The sequence below is a fragment of the Rutidosis leptorrhynchoides genome, chromosome 5 (genome assembly GCF_046630445.1).
Source record: "Rutidosis leptorrhynchoides isolate AG116_Rl617_1_P2 chromosome 5, CSIRO_AGI_Rlap_v1, whole genome shotgun sequence".
Classification (NCBI taxonomy): Eukaryota; Viridiplantae; Streptophyta; class Magnoliopsida; order Asterales; family Asteraceae; genus Rutidosis; species Rutidosis leptorrhynchoides.
Window position 1 is genome coordinate 360,289,045 of NC_092337.1, and position 17,980 is coordinate 360,307,024.

Genomic DNA, 17,980 nt, shown 5'->3' on the forward strand with positions numbered 1-17,980 from the left:
CGGGGTGTTACATTTGGAAATTCCGTCTCCCCACGATTTTGAGTGCTGCGAAACTTTCACGACTATTACAGTCGCCATTGTTACTACACAATTGTTCCTTATTACTATTATATCTCTACTACTATCACTACTAAGGACCATTACTATTGCCCACTACTCGTTACCATGCTTCACTACTCTCCTTATACTTAAAGACACTACCGACAGAATTTGACACACTGATGTGAACCGCCAGTTATTCGTTTCCTCGTGAAACACCTTCAGAAGATGCATGACCTTTTGTCTACTACATACGAGTTTTATTCGAGATGACATTACACTTTGTTCATTTTCTTTCTTAATGATTATACTATCTTAAACCTTATGGAGTTATATTGGAATGGAAGTATGAGTTAGTGTAATATAAGGATGCCTAATCAACGTGGTTATATTACGGTAAGTCATACGGAAGTTCTAATGGCTCGTGATGGTGATGATGCCTGATCAACCTTATCACCACCATGCGCCATGTTACATGACTCTTTCAATTTCCTTGTTGCCATCTGAAAACACCGAGACCCTATATATCACACAATTCGAGGCTATACTTTCCTTCATTGTCATATATCTTTATGCTCCTCATAAAGGGTCAACTGTTATTCAACTTCAAAATATACATAACTAAATGTATACTATCTCATTTTTACCTGACTTTAACATTCAACTACAAGATGCTCGAGGTGGCTACATTAAAATGACAACTTCTTCTCTCCTTACGTTCATAGCTTTCGCATGCGAGAATCTCCTTATATCATTCCTCAAAGGAGAGGAACTCTACTAACACTAAACTAGTATTCGCCATAAGATTGAAAATTTTACCAAACTTTTTCGTAAACCATGAAGTCTAGAGACCAAAGTAAAACATTCATGATATCTTTCACGTTTGAAACTCGGAGAAACACTTAGCATAGTAAAACTTATCATTCATCTCTTGAGATACGCTTGGACACAAAACTTCCTTTCATCTAAGATTCCGTAGAAGTCTTGGAACGTAAGCTCAAACAACTCAAACAAAGCACAATTCCTATTGTCAGAATTCGTTGGAACCCTGGTAGAGAACTCAAACTCACGTAATAGCGAGAAGATCAAACGAAACGAAAGTACCAGCATCTAATTTCCCCAAAACGCTGACGGATGGCACTAACCAAAATTTCGGGACAAAATTTTCAATAACGGGTGGGTAATGTAACAACCCGGATTTTTCCGTTAACTTTTTCGTTAAATACTTAACGACCGTTAGTTAAATTCTAGTAATTTATACGCCAGAACTTTTTCTTTGAGAATACTATTCTTAATATGTGCTACATATTACTTGATTTCATACTTTGGTTAGAAGTATGCGAGAAACTTAAAAAAAAACGCAAGAAAAACGTACGGTTAATGAAAACCGGAAAACGTCTTTAAGACAACCAAACGATTGATAATTCACTTTTAATAATTATTTTATATAATTATTATGCTTAAAATATACTTTTAATTTATTACAAGTTTTATAAATTTAAAACACGTAGAATTCGCTAAGACGATCGGTTAACGTTCCAGCTTTCGATTTCGGTTAACGACACTTAGCAATGAATTAAATAATTATTAAGAAAAATAATTATTCCATGTATTTTATAAAAAATAGAATTCTTTTATAATTAAAAGAATTTATTTAATATAGGAATTCGAAGGATTTAACGTTTAGCGATTCGGTTCGCGTTTTCGGTTAACAGCACATAGAAACGAACCATAAGACTTAATATAGCAATTAAACTTGATCTCAAGGGCATTCTTATGTCATCCTAATTCGTAATTATTATTTGTAATAATTTATTTATCATTGTGCTATTTTAAGTACACCGTTCGCAATTTTAATCGTTATCACGTACCGTAAAAGTCACCGAAACTCGCAGGGTTGCATGTAATATTTTAGTGGCCAAAATAGAAACCAAACTTCCGGGAACCCCCTTTTTGTAGCTCAAATTCGTGACCCTCATGGGGAGGGGGTGTTTTGCCAATTTTGAAACATGTAATTAAGATTAGGTTAAAACACTATATGCAGTTAATTTTTTTCTGCCTCTTCTCCCTCTCTTTTTTTTCTGTCGATTAGCAGCCCAAGAAAATCCTCACCATCGCCACCTTCATCATCCCTAATCACCATCATCTTGTTGCATGATCACAAAATTAAACACGTATTCGCGATCTACACGCAAAGCTCTATTTATTCCTACCAACAATTGCTTGATCTAGGGTATAATTTTTCTAACCCTAACTTTAAAAATTCTGATTTCATAAGGTTTCATAGTTTATGTTGGTCAATTGCTCGATTCATGGTGTTTGTATGCTTGTTTAATCGTTAGATTGTTCGTATTGATTGTTTTAATTAAAAGTCGAATTGCTTTGTGATGATTCTGATAAAATTGGTTTAATTATAGTTAATACAATGTATCTAGATGTATTGGTGTCAAAAAACTATTGAGTTTGCTCTTTTGAATCGCTTGATTTCGTTTCCGTATGCTTACGTTATGACCGTTTGAATTATCATTGTGTTTTTATGCTTAATCAGAAAACTGGTATTGATGGGTCACGAATTGGCTTATGTGTTAATTACCATTGGATAGATAATTCAAAAACACTCAGGTTACACTAGGATATCATGTCATTTGCTTGAGTAAAACTCGTGATATGCCTAATCGAATGAAAATGTAGATTTTTCCAGCACATGCATGAAAACAGACTTGTATGCTAAAATGTATTGACTTCTGAGATTAGAGTTTTTCATATATATAATGTACACAAAAAGTAATTCACTTTTCATGTAGATATCATGGTCTAATTTTATCTATATCTTTGGATAATTGCATGCGACGTTGACTAGCTAAACTAGGATCGAATCTGCCACTTGTTCTCTGATTTGTACTCTGTGCAGGGCCGGCCCTAGGGTAGGGCCACAGGGGCGATCGCACCCGGGCATCACATTTTAAGGGGCATCAAATCTGGAGTTCTGAGTTTTTATAAGTGCAGTTGAGGTTTTTTTTTTTTTTTTTTTTTTTTGTAAGTTCAGAGGAGAAATTTCATGGAGGAAGGGAGAGGAAGGAAGAAAAGTCAAAATTTGAAAAGAGAAAAAATCTTTTGTTCCTTGATATTATAAGTTTTTTTTCATTTGTCAGATGTGTTAATTTTATTAAAATCCAATATATCGTACAACATATATAGTGTATTGTACAATCACGTATGGATTTTGAAATTCTAGTCTAGCAATAGAGGTGTCATAATAATGTGAATTCATAAAATACGTTTACTGATTTTTTAATATAATACTCCATAGTACTACTTGATTTTTATATTTTCTTTAATTTAATTATTTCTATAAAAAGTCCTTTTTTGAAAGTCCTATTTTATTGGTGTGTTACAGGCAAATTTTGGTATAGTATAAAAATTTATCTTTTTAAGATGTCAATTTTTGAGAAAATGTTTAAGAATAAAAATGTAAAGTTGATTTTTTTTTTTTTTTGAAGGTACACAATTATTTTGAAACAAAAAAAATTGAATTATAGACACATATTTCGGGATAGATCAAGTAATAGTCTAATAATTTAGACACATGTTACATTACTTGATATTTTCTTTTATAATTTACGCCTTAATTAAATCACGTATGAAAAAGAAAAAGACACTATAAAAATTTTAACTAGACTCGAAGTCATCACTTTTATCGTAGTTTATCTCTTCAAATTGTTACACTAAATTTATTTAAAAAAAAATATTAACGTGAAAATGAGTTATGTAAGTTGATTAGCTTTCGAACACTTGTTTATAAATAGAATAGGGGGCATTATTTGATCGATTCGCCCCGGGCAACAGATGACTCAGGACCGGCCCTGACTCTGTGGTTTGTGTTTTGTGAATTAACATAAATGCTTCTGGAATATGAATTTTTATATGTTATGTGATATATGTTTAGTTTGTTGCAACCTCTGAAACCTTATGCATTGTGCACACTAGGGCCATAGTTTTGGAAATTTCTGAATTGAGCTGAAACAGAACATCCAACTTGAATGAATAAACTGTACCAATTGGCTAAACCAAAGTTGCTCATTTTTGGATATATGATAGTTTGACTTGTCCTTGAACCATGGCCACTGACTTGGTGTTAATTGCATGTCCCTAGCTCCGGTTATAGCCATTACGAGATTGGTGCGCAGTCAGAAACTGATTTAATGAACCATAAATGTACCCTTTCTGAAACCCTACTTGTAGACATCGTATGAGGCCCTGGCCGGACTTTTTGGAATCAATTTTGAGTCTACTTGTGATCTGAAGTTTTCCATGTTTCCATGAATTATGTTTTATGAGATAATATGCGTTGTTTGCAACATGTACATGAACGTTATGCATAACGATAATCTGTGATCGCATATTTGGCAAACTTTGAACTGAAATGTATTAGTTGACCTCGGTTTGACATGTTGACCAATATTTGACATGAACCTACTAATGTTGACTTTAGTTTACTACTTTGACCAAGTTTGACTTTTGGTTTGACTTTGGTTGACTTTGTTTGACTTGCATGAATTAGTTGACCTTTACTTTGAAACGCGTCGAGTCGAGAAATAAGACAACTTACTCTATGAAACCACTATTATAAAAGACTTATATGTTGACCAACCTAAATACGTATACTTAGGTTGCACTTCTCGGTACTAAATAGCACAAGTTATTTGTCTTTCAATCCGAGCTTTATCGAAGGTGAGTCTACAGTCCCGCTTTTTACATGTTTTCAGGGATGAGAATACACGCTGTTGTACTTACATTTTAAAATGCTTTTATGTTGACACGAGTACTTATTATACATATTGAGTTCACAAAGCCCCTAGCTTGAATACTTTTATTACCTTCGGGTAAGCACAATTTAGATGGACGGATCCGTTAGGTTAGACAAACCTCGCCCAAACAATATTAACCGTGGCACATTTACTTTGAATATTAGATACACTCGAACAAGTGTATAACATTTTTATGGGGTAAAGGGAGTGTAGTGGTTTCTATACTCTGGTCATTGCTAGTATTCAGGTGCTCATGGATTATGTAAACGTTTCACAACTTGGAGTTGTACTTGTAAAATCTCGTGGTCAATGAATTTGAACTATTTTCTGATAACTATTTTTCAGATACTGTTACATTATTTTAAACCTGTAGATTCACCAACATTATTGTTGACCTATTTTGCGTGTTTTATTCTCAGGTCCTTAAGAGGTATAGTCTTCCGCTGTGTTGATGCTTTGGTCTGGCCGTGGAGTCAGCATACTTTATTAAAGACATTATTTACTTTCGCATTTAAAACTTTTACAACTTTTTAATACTGTTGGCTTGTGGTTACGATCACAACAGTGTTACTTATTTTGAGATTTATTGACTTATGTTTTGAAAGTCAACTTTTTAATAAAATTAAATGCGATTGCTTTGAAACGTCTCATATAGATGGCGTAACTGTTAATTGTGAGACCTATGATTAACACGCCGTCAGATAGGAGTTTGGTGGGGTGTTATAGGAGGGGACAGAGTAGTACAAAGTAGTACTGTTCTGTCGTGTGGATCGTGCACTCATGTGGTCCCCTTCATATCGTGCTACTTTGCCACATCTTACCATTCGTACGACCACTGAGATTCCGTCCTTAGTACCTTGTACCGTCTTTTGTCTTATTCAACCCCCGCCATCATTCGGCGCATTCTCTTGATAGCGCGATGCTCTATGCGCGCTGCCATGTAGCTGAATCGCGCCATATATTATGCGCCGCTGGCACTTGGGGATGATCGAGCGAGCCTATGAATGATTTAATATTAAATAGTTCATTATCTGAATAATTTAAAGTCTCGGAATAAACTTGGTTCCGAATGAGAATAAACTGTTTGATAACCATTTTGAGTAAACAATATGAATTGAGTAAAAGTTAACTTATTAACGTGTTACATGGAAAAAGAAATTCAATATATTTTGTTTTAAGTGTTATGAATATGATTTGAGTAAGATACAACAAAAAATAAATAAGTTCTTAATTGTTAAGAGACTGTTTCAATTCTGAATGGTTCAGTACTACATATCGAACCATTCAGTATCATATGTCATTAAGATGTTAGAAACAAACGCGATGAATGTCAAATGGTTCAATATTCAATGTTGAACCGTTCAATTAAGAGGTTAACAAACACACTAATGCACAGGACCTAATGGCTTATTGAATATAGAGAGAATAACAAGAAGAATGATGAGATGAAAATTAACACGTGAAACTGAACCAGACTAAAGGCCACGGCCCGTAACTTTTATTTAATATTCAAAGATAAAAACTGCATAAAAAAGAAACCCTACTGTTCTTTATATAAAGGACTATAAAACATTTAATTAGGAAATAATACGATGGATCAAGTCCTTATTTAAATACACAAACATAAAATAGAAAGTGAATCAAACTCTAATATCTTTTGCTTGTTCCTCAAGCTGCTAATCAGTCTGTATCCAGATAGCTAATAGGTAGCCCAACAATGCTGCTATCCCATTCAAACCCATTACCAAATTGCAGCCCATTGACAGCTTGCGACCCATTCTGCTGTATTTTGACCCAACGTGTGTAAAATTGCCCATAATGTCGATCCCTAATTGCACCTGCATCATCCTCCCCCTCTTCGGAGAGACTCAACCTCGAGTCAAGATCGTCATCATGGACACTAAATGCATTTAGTAAGGGTATAACTTCAGTTGGAAAGTTGCATACTTCACCATCACCTGATGCAACAACTAGTGCATTTATAAGATCAGGTGGGTTTGCCTCGTATTCGAATTCGGTAAGACTAAGTAATAGATTTGATTTGATGGCTGTTTTCTTGCACGAGTCCGAAGGTGCAAGTGTGATATTTACGCCATCTTTAAAAAAACTGTAAGTGTTACGAAACTCGTCATGCCGCGTTTTTCTATCGAATTGCCAAGGTCGTCCCAATAGTAAGTGACAAGCGTCCATGGGGATGACGTCACACCACACTTCATCACTATACTTTTTACCAATAGAAAACTGCACTAAACATCATTTGTTTACTTTTACATGATTACCTCGTTTGAGCCAAGTGAGTTTATACGGTTCCAGGTGCACCTCGGTTTTTAGTACAAGTTTCTCTACCATCTCCGTGGACACTACATTCTCACAACTCCCACCATCAATTATCATCGAACAAATTTTACCCTTAGCCGTTACTTTTGTTCTGAATATATTATTACGGAGCCAAGAAGTTTCATCACTTGTGTCAACCGCAACACGAAGTGCGCGATGGACAAGGAGTGCTTCTCCTTTATCTGCATAAATGACCTCACTATTGTCCTGCTGTTCGTTTTCGCCCTCGGTATCGTATACTAGTTCCTCCTCATCATCACATATGGTCACAGTTTTGTGGTTAGGACAATTACGTGAATAATGACCAAAGGACTGACAGTTAAAACACTTCGAACCCCTACTGCTACTGCCTATCTGATGCGAGGAGTTACGCTGGTTAGTTTTTTTCTTTGTCTGATGGGCCTAATTGCATCAGTGGCAGGGGAAAAGGAACCTGTGCTTTCCCCTTTTTCTGTTGTTTTTTGACCCGCAAAGCAAGGCTACAAATGTCCTCGAATGTCCAATATTGTTGCAAGCTTACAACATTGGATATCTCGGGGTTGAGAACTCCAAAAAATCGCGCAATAACTTGTTCTTCCTCCTCCTTTGTATCGCATCTCATGCGCAATCTTTCGAACTCTTGAATAGTTTCTTCAACGCTCAACAACTGTTAGAGAAAGTTGTGATATTCAACGAAAGCCTCCTGCCTAAAATTTGTAGGCAAAAATTTTCATTTTAGTAATTTCTTCATCTTCTCCCATGTGTCTACTTTTGATTTTTGGGCAGCAACCATATCTTTCCTTACATGTTCCCAACATAAAGATGCGTGCTTGCGCAACTTTATGGCGACTAATTTCACCTTAAGTTTGCCAGGGATGTCTTTGAGATCAAAGATACGCTCCACCATGCTAATCCAATCTAGGAAATCATCGGGATGCATAGATCCGGTAAACTCAGGAATCTCAAATTTCATCCTGTGACAACCCGGAAATTTCCGACCAAATTTAAACTTAATCTTTATATGTTTCCGACACGATAAGCAAAGTCTGTAATATTGATTCTCAAACTTTTTGAACTAATGTTATATATTCAGTTAACCTTTGACTATTGACTGACGATTCACGAACATCTATTTGTAAATAGATATATATATATATATATATATATATATATATATATATATATATATATATATATATATATATATATATATATATATATATATATATATATATATATATATATAAAATAAGTTGGAATATTAATTATTCATAAATAACTTGCAATGTGTATTTAAAAATTGATTTATGTATATTAAATAAAGATATATACATATATATAATTTCAGGTTATTTAGTAAACGATAGTAACATTCGTTTATTGATTCGATTAATATTTAGATAAGATAACTAAAATGTTTAAGATGAACAAGTAAAACACTAATTTACTAAAGTATTTTCGAATTGCTACAGTACCCGAAAAGCTACAGTGTTTTCGAAAATCACTATTTGCTACAGTAAAAATCATTTTGCTACATTGTTTTCGAAAATCACTATTTGCTACAGTAAAACACTATTTGCTACAGTAAAATGCTATTTGCTACAGTAAAAAATATGTCTACAAACAAGAAAACAAAACATATTGGGTGCGTGCCAGCTGGCCATGCGATCGCATGGCAAATGGGCATGAAACCCATGCGATTGCATGGGGTTGATTTTCAGGACAAGTCTATAAAGCTCGTTGATTTCTGGTTGCAGGCACACACACACATATTCTTATCTCATTCTTTCTGTATTATTATTATTTATATTATTATTATTGTTATTATTATTATTATTATTATTATTATTATTATTATTATTATTATTATTATTATTATAATTAATATTAAGATTAATAATATTAATCTTATTATTATTAGTATTAGTACTATCAGATATCGTTACCGTTATTATTAGTATTATACATAAAATACTACGACGAGGTCATGAGCGTATTATTTCAAAACGGGTTTTTTCGAGCGGGATAGAACTAAGGAAATTATAGGTTATAGCTAAGGAGGTGATGGGTATGGTTCGGGGGTATTGCTCGTGAGATCAAACTAATGTTTATCATCTCCGTTGCGTCTACGTACTTTCCTACAATATTGAATCACAATATTGATAAGTGAGCATTCACATCTTATCTTTTATATATTAATAGTGTATCCATGTCTAGTGATCGAGTATATATGTTTATGCATGCTTGTATGCTTTAATTTGTCGTTAGATAGTTTATGATAAATCGCGAATTTGATACATATGCTACTGATATAAAGTATATGATATGCATGTTTTTGGAAAGCTGGCGAAAAATTAATAACTTTTCATTTAGAAATCGCGTGATTTCGATGAACGGATTAAAAGATATGGTCAACTGAATTATGGTTAACGTTAATTGAAATTGTGTTTGAAACTGTAAATTAATATTTAAACAACTTGTCTATGAGATTGATAAATTGGATTTTCAAATATTACTAATCGAGTAAATGAATTTCTATATAAAGCACGTCTCGTTTTGTTGAACAATTGTCAAGGTTTATTGTCTTATCATGTTTTAAAGCTTTATAAACACTATAATCTGATTTTACAAGTATTGGAAAACTATGTGAAATAATAAAATATTTTCTATTGCCATGATAATTCAAATATAATACAGCTCCTGAAATAAATAATATTTTGAGTTTGATAAACTATAAATTCGTTCAATTATCAAGACTTATACTATGTTAATAAACATGTAGAGATTTAAAGATCATATTGGGTCAGGTTAACTTTTGAGATGACTTTTGTTAACTTTTGTATGTCGGTCTCGAGCATTAGGATTGTGATACACTATGACCCAACCTAGTTTGTTAGACATGTATTGACCAACATATGTTCTCTAGGTTGAGATCTACGGTTATTTTGCATTCCGAGTTTCGGTCACATTTCGGTGAATGACCTTATGTGCTGCTAAGGTGAGTTTATAGATCCCTTTTTAAATGCTTTAAATATATTTGGGCTGAGAATATATGCAATTTATTTTAAACGCAATGGATACAAGTACATACTAAATTCTACACCGAGTTCGAACCAAAAATCTCTTAGCTTTGGTAACTAGTAACTACCGGTTATAAGAACTGGTAGGCGCGAGTAGTTATATATGGATCCATAGGGCTTGACATCCCCGTCTGTTCTAGGTTTAGAAACCCTAGCCTGAACTATAAAACAGACGTATGATATTTGAGTTTAGTACACGTTGGATTGCGTGTATTGTACATGTTGGTTGCATGTATGTTAAAACAGGGGTACTTATTATAACGTTAAAGTTTAGTTACCAGGGTGCTCAATCTTGTAGAATAATTTGATAAACGTTTCGGATGAAACAACTGAAATCTTGTGATCCACCTTTATATACAGATTATGCGCAACATTAAAACTATGAACTCACCAACTTTTGTGTTGACACTTTTAAGCATGTTTATTCTCAGGTTCCTAGAAGTCTTCCGCTGTTTGCTTATACGTTATACAAGCTATGTGCATGGAGTCATACATGCTTTATTCGAGAAAACTTTGCATTCACAAAATCATCACCATGTATCTTATTTGACTGTATTGTCAATGGATGTATTGTTAGAAACTATTATATACGATGATTGTCTATACGTAGAAATCATCAGACGTCAAAAACCTTGGATTTATATATTCATTTATGGTGTACATTTTCAAAAGAATGCAATGTTTACAAAATGTATCATATAGAGGTCAAAACCTCACTATGAAATCAATGAATGATGTATTCGTCCAAATGGATTTGGACGGGTCATCACACATCCCTAGACCACGCAACGGATCATTCTGTTCCCGATGAGGACCTCTAGGCGCGAAAGGATTCGTATCAGTCGTATCACTAGGCTGATCTGAATCACTTTCTTCAAAATCATGGTCACGGTTGAATTTCAATTCAGCAATTCTTCTCTGTAATTGTTCAATTTCAGCATAAGGATCGATATCGCCGCCTCTTCCATTGAACCTGCGGCTACCCCCTCTGCCAAAACCGCCACGAGAATTATATTCTGCCATCCCTGAACTTCTGATACCACTTAATGCACAGGACCTAATGGCTTATTGAATATAAAGAGAATAACAAGAAGAATGATGAGATGAAAATTAACACGTGAAACTGAACCAGACTAAAGGCCGCGGCCTGTAACTTTTATTTAATATTCAAAGATAAAAACTGCATAAAAAAGAAACCCTAGTGTCCTTTATATATAGGACTATAAAACATTTAATTAGGAAATAATACGATGGATCAAGTCCTTATTTAAATATACAAACATAAAATAGAAAGTGAATCAAACTCTAATATCTTTTGCTTGTTCCTGAAGCTGCTGATCAGCCTGGATCCAGACAGCTAACAGGCAGCCCAACAATGCTGCTATCCCATTCAGACCCATTACCAAATTGCAGCTCATTGACAGCTTGCGACCCATTCTGCTATATTTTGACCCGACGTGTGTAAACTTGCCCATAATGTCGATCCCTAATTGCACCTGCATCACACACTCTAAAGCTGGTTTTAAAAAGATAATTTTTTTTCCAACACCCTTTTCGATTTTCGTTTTAAAATCAAATTGGGTTAAACCAAAGATACAAACTTTATCACGGAATTACAACACCCATCTAAAACATGGTGAACACGCTCGTGACCGTTAGGTGCTCCCACCCAGTCACAAAGATGGTGACCCAGGTGACACAAATATACTAAATACGCCCGTTACAACTTACAACCAGACTAAAATACACTTGCATTCATGTGAAAAGTTTTACATGTAAATGTCAAATTTCTCTTGCCAAAACTGGACATAATATGGTCAACTTTTTTTAACTTTACATCGTTAATTTTGTTTCTATTAAATGACATTTATAAAACACTCGTCTCATTTTATATATATTTTTTTTTTCTATCAAGTGTTGAAGGTTTTAAATTTTTTCGTGTAGGGTAAAATAATCGATAGCCGGATAAATTACTTAATCGTGGGATCACTTTCAGAAAGTAATTATTCGACCCTTTATTGTCTGGATTACACGAATATCACTTTGGGATAAGACAGAGATTACATTCTTATTTTTGGCAGAAAACAAGAACCTGTTGCAGAAGAGTATTTAGGTTTTCGTATTGTGCCCCCTCATAAATAATTCGTCTAGTGATTATGAGAGAAGATATATTGGAATCAATTGGTCGATTGACTCTCCATAAATATCTCTCATAATATTCAAAGTGGTTAAGATAATAATCTTTTCCATAAACAAGAATTATCATTTCTACAAATATAGCATAAGTGGTTACAGGAAAAACTCTTCCGTATTTTACTAAAAACTTAGACAGCACGAAAAACTCAAAACTCGTGTTAAGTGTTTTCAATGATGCCTCTTAAGAGGTAGCATGATTCCTTGCTGCCTCTTGTGCTCCCTCTCCAGAGGAAGCACCAACCAGCATAACACTTAGAGAATTTTTACGAGTCTTTTTGTTACTGCCTCCCGTGCTGCTTCTTGTGTTGCCTCCCATACTGCCTCTTGTGTTGCCTCTTGTGACACTTAGTCAAAATTTAGGCATCAAACTTGTGCTGGCTCTTGTGCTGCCTCTTCAGAGGGAGCATCAAATATTTAGTCAAATTTCAGCTGACTAAGAGGACCCAACACAGAAAACAAACACTTAATCAAATTTTTGCTGACTAAGTATGCATAGCACGGAAACACTTAGTTAAAATTTTGAATAGACCAATTCATGATAGTAAATAATGGAAAATCACTTTTGAATCCGGATAATCTAGCATTTAATGAGTATATACTCCGTACATCCCAGTGGCGACTCCAGGATGGAAAGTCAATGGGGTCCCAAAAAAATTTTCAAATAAAATTATATTTGAAAAGTATTTTAGTGGTTATTTACCTCTAAAAAACCTTAAATTTTTAAAAAATATGGGGTCCTATACTTAAATTTAGTGGTGTCCTGTACAATTTGAAGACTACGTAGTATAAAATTTTTCCAAAGTAGTGGGGTCCTTTGACCCCACACCCATTAACATAGAATCGCCTCTGATACCCCTTAACCCATTTACAAGTGTAGATTAAATCCATCAATTATACTAAATTTCCAACATCAAAAACAACATATAGTCTTTACCTTTCAACTCAGAACATTCGTCTTCTACAACCAATGTCTATTGTTTAACTTATTAGACAGCATCTTCGATTTTTATGATGGACGGATGACATAACTTTAACACTTGTAATATTAGTAACATTTTTATACTCCCTCCGTCCCAATTTAATAGTCCACAGACAGAAAACACACACTTTAAGAAAAAGTGACTGTCACATGTATATTTTGTCTACTTTTTCCCTACTTTCCAGTTTTACCCGTTACTTTTTACCTATACTTTCCTCTTAGTTAAATAAAGCAAGGGTATAAAAGTACTTTCACCAATTATTCTTTTCCATTTATGGAAGTGAACTATTAATTTGAGACGGACGAAAAAGGAAAGATAGACTATTAATATGGGACGAAAATCTTTAGTTACAGTAGATTCTAAGAATTAACCTTACCGTATTATTCAAGATTCTATCATTACGTCATCATGTACCTGAATTGTGTTTTTTTATTTTATTTTAATACATTTGGTTGGATTTTTGCTCAATCAAAAACTCATTGTACATAACCTTTCCCAAGTCTTTTTGCTAAAAAGGTTTTTAAACTTATAGAAAAAGTCTATGTATCAATTAAAGCAGAATTTTATTTGTTAAACCTAACCCTTACAAGATTAATTTTAGGTGGCAAGTATGCTGGTTATAAGATCAAATTAATCATACCTAGTTTATGGTTTTATGTTGATTGATGTTTATGTTATGATCCCACATCGACCAAATACAATTGATGGCTTATAAGTCGGTATGTTTCCTCCTCATGTAAGCTATTTTTGAAAATGAATTCCACACTTCAATTTATTGCTTAATATTATTACCTATATAAGAAAAATGGGAATTGACTCGTAGACAATCAATTATTATCCATAAAAAATCGAACATGTTTTATGATGTTGTATGCTACAATACTTTAATAGATGTTTGGTTGTGATAAAAATTGATTGTGTACGAATCATCACTCAATAAGATTGGATTTTCTAATAACAGCTCTTAATTTATTCAAGAAATAGTGGTACGGATAGTTATTTTGCACAAATTAGCTGTGTTTTTTACAATGTACAAATCAAATATATGTGTAGAAATTTTTTAAAGACATAATAAAGTATTAAGAACCAAATTCTGTTTGTATCCTGTCGATGGACACTAAAAAGAATACGTTAATTATCACATCCATAATTCAAACCACCAAATTAGTTCCATTGAAGTTAACTATTAACTTTAACTTTATGTTTATAACAAGGTTTCATTCATTTTCTTGTTTAAAGACTAAATTTTTTCCTTGTTATAATCGTACAAACAATTACTATAAGAATCATACAACACCCTTTTCTACTTTCCAAATGTTTCAGATTCAATTCAAGATTAAACTCCAAATTCTTACTATTCTGATCTTCTACAAAAATGACAACCTTTTTTATGTCTTATGTACCCTGCTTCAAAACAAGCGCGTTGAACTGTGAGGATTGGAGGATGACAAGTGGTTTCAAAATCAATGGAGCTTTCGTTAAAATGAAAATTGCTCGTATCACCATGACTACTGCTGCCTCCCAGGTGGTAGGTGTAAATGGGAAGCCGCGTGTTGAAAGCAGGACCTTGATCCCAACTCAAAAGCAATTTGTGGACCCTTTTCGACAAGGTCTAATAATATTGGATGGGGTCGGGTATAGACAAACAGTCGTTGTACGTTCTTATGAAGTTGGAACTGATAAAACCGCAACTCCCCAAAGTCTTCTTAATCTTCTACAGGTTTATACCTTTTTTTAACATCAAACACACATTATGTATTCCTTTTTTTATCACAACGGGACTCGAACTCACAACCTCAAGGTTGATAAGTTCCCTTGTTACTGCTAGGTGCTAGGTCAGAAGCCCGTTGGTCCAGGTTTATACCGATAATTTTGGAACTTACATGTATGAGAATACCATTGTGCAGGAAACCGCATTGAACCATGTTTGGATGTCTGGACTTCTTGGAGATGGATTTGGTGCAACTCATGGTATGATGGAGAATGATCTTATATGGGTTGTTTCAAGAATGCAAGTTCAAGTAGATCAATATCCCATTTGGTAAGTTTGAAACAATGTCAGTTAATACTCTTGTGTTATATGTAATGCTCAACCATCTCAAGATAGTATAGTGGTAGGGACCGGATTTTCTCACAAAAGGTCATTGGTTCAAACCTTACTAGCAGCATATCTTGGTGACCAAGGAAAGGGGTCACGGGTTCAAACCTTATCCAATTACCCGTTTATAATCAATGTTTTAATTTGGACTAATTTATGGTTCTTGTAGGGGAGAGATATTGGAAATTGACACATGGGTTGGAGCATCAGGAAAAAATGGAATGCGACGAGATTGGGAAATCAGAAGCCATACCAGTGGTGTTGTTTTCGCAAGAGCAACAAGGTGAATTCTGGTGCTAATGCTGAATGTGATACAAAAAGTTTATTGATTAGATTACCTTAGTGTTTATTGCTGTTTTTGTAATGCAGCACATGGGTGATGATGAACCAGAAAACGCGCAAGTTATCAAAGATGCCTGATGTAGTTAGGGGTGAAATCTCGCCATGGTTTATTGAAAAACAAGCGATCAAAGAAGAATCCCCAGAAAAAATTGACAAGTTGGATGATAATGCAAAATACGTTAACTCGGGTTTGCAGGTATACAACGAAGATAAACTTAGGTTGTGTTGCCTCTTAATTTAATGGTTCAGCATTCAATGTGGGTTCACCATTCGATGTTGAATCATTAAGCATTCAGCGCATTTGTTTGTAACTTATAAATGACAAATGATGCTGAATGACGATAAATATACATATATACTAACCGCCACCCCAATTCCCGTCGTTTAGCCCCAAACACCAAACAAAATTTGTAAAAACGACACCCCAAAAAGAAAACCAAACACCCCTCCAACTTTGAACAATTTTCAAGTTCAACCCTCAAAACAGGGGTGCAAAATGTAAACTTATTATTTAAATTAAAAAATCTTAAACACATTTCACCTATATTTTCAACGGGCGATATCTTTCCGCTCGACTCGCGTCAAATTTTTTTGAACCCACCGTTCAACTCAAAAAAATCTTACGATCACAACGGGACTAACTATACCCGAAACGGACACTTCTAAAAAAAACGCTCAATACCTCGGACTATATTCAACACATATACACACCTACAATACGTTCCGTTAACTATGAATACGCAACCAAAACTCCACGCGGCAACGCGCGGGCCCACTTTACTAGTTATACACAGTTGAACTACTCATTTAACCATTTAGCATCTCCGTTTTCATGATCCCTTCTAGAAGTGTCAACTACAACTTTGGTGCTAATCTTATACAGTATAAGTTTATTAGTTTGATTAACTTTTCATTGTGTTTGTAGCCAAAGAGGAGCGATTTGGATATGAACAAACACGTAAACAATGTGAAGTACCTTGGTTGGATGCTTGAGGTAACAATCATGTTCACTAAACTTCTGCGTTCAATCTTATGTTACGACAAGTGATTAAGATTGTGTCGATTTTATATTTTTAGGTGATCCCAGATGAATGTTTAGAGAATTATCATCTATCAAACATCATACTTGAGTACCGAAGAGAATGTAGGAGTTCAGACGTGGTTGAGTCTCTTTGTGAACCCGAAAAAGTTGGAATTATAAAAGATGGTATTCAAGAGACGAAAAATGTAAATTTCATCGATAGGTGTTCGATTGGAGCAGGAGGTTTATTGAACTGTTTGATCAATGAAGGGACAATTAGATTTACACATCTTCTTCAAGTCAAAGATGAGTTAAAGTGTCAAGAAATTGTAAGAGGGAAAACAACTTGGAAGAAAAGAATCAATCTTCATCCATTTTCTGGCTAATTACATTAAATTTTGTTTTAATATTGGCTTTTAGTTCAAGGGTTTTTGAAGATGAATATAATGAAATAAAGGGTGTTTGAAAATCTGCATTTTGTAACTGATTATGTTATTAAATAATCATGATCAGACTAGCTGTAATATGAAAAGGTTGTAGATAGTTGTTGGAATGTCTTTTAATTTGTAATAATTAAGATTAAATGTTTGAATGCTTGTATATAACACTTGAATTCAAAGAGAAATGTTTGTGGAAACAAAATAAAATGGATGGAATTATTACTAAATTTGTCATAAAGTAAATTGTAACTTTTAGGCGGAGTTATGAGCCAAAAGTTAAAAGGAGTATTTGACAGAACGAGCATTGAACCACTACCAGAACATAACGAGCATTGAACCACTGGCACTCATAACATACTTTTTTAGAAATAATTGGGAGCCAATTGAATAAACTAATGCATAAGTATTAAAGCTATGCGTGCAAAATATTTATTCAAACTTCTCACCCTCAGATATGCCTACAAAGGAGGAAATACAGCACGAGGTGGTGAGGGAGGACGAAGATAAAATGAGGGCGAGGCGGTGCCATTAGTGTCCTGGGAGGACAAGTTGAAGAAGCCCATAAGGGCAAGTCCATTGGTAGGAACCTTAGATCTTTTCGGAGATTAGACTTACTTTTTAGAAGCTTAGGTTTGAGCATTGTTTGAAATAAGCTTTAAA

General features: G+C 34.2%; 1 protein-coding gene across 1 annotated transcript; it reads left to right on the forward strand.

Moving 5' to 3' along the window:
• The first annotated feature begins 14,794 nt into the window (after window positions 1-14,794).
• On the forward strand, window positions 14,795-17,266 carry LOC139850686 (palmitoyl-acyl carrier protein thioesterase, chloroplastic-like). The gene is made up of 6 exons (XM_071840243.1): window positions 14,795-15,139; window positions 15,327-15,460; window positions 15,687-15,800; window positions 15,887-16,055; window positions 16,785-16,853; window positions 16,937-17,266. Exons 1-6 carry the CDS (start codon window positions 14,795-14,797, stop codon window positions 17,264-17,266), a joined length of 1,161 nt encoding a protein of 386 aa, XP_071696344.1.
• Window positions 17,267-17,980: the final 714 nt, after the last annotated feature.

Excerpts from the sequence above, each read along its gene's own strand:
- LOC139850686 (XM_071840243.1), top strand. The coding sequence starts at position 14,795 with ATGACAACCTTTTTTATGTCTTATGTACCCTGCTTCAAAACAAGCGCG. Across the intron at positions 15,140-15,326 it reads GTCTTCTTAATCTTCTACAG|GAAACCGCATTGAACCATGT; the intron begins GTTTATACCTTT and ends ACCATTGTGCAG. Across the intron at positions 15,801-15,886 it reads GTTTTCGCAAGAGCAACAAG|CACATGGGTGATGATGAACC; the intron begins GTGAATTCTGGT and ends TTTGTAATGCAG.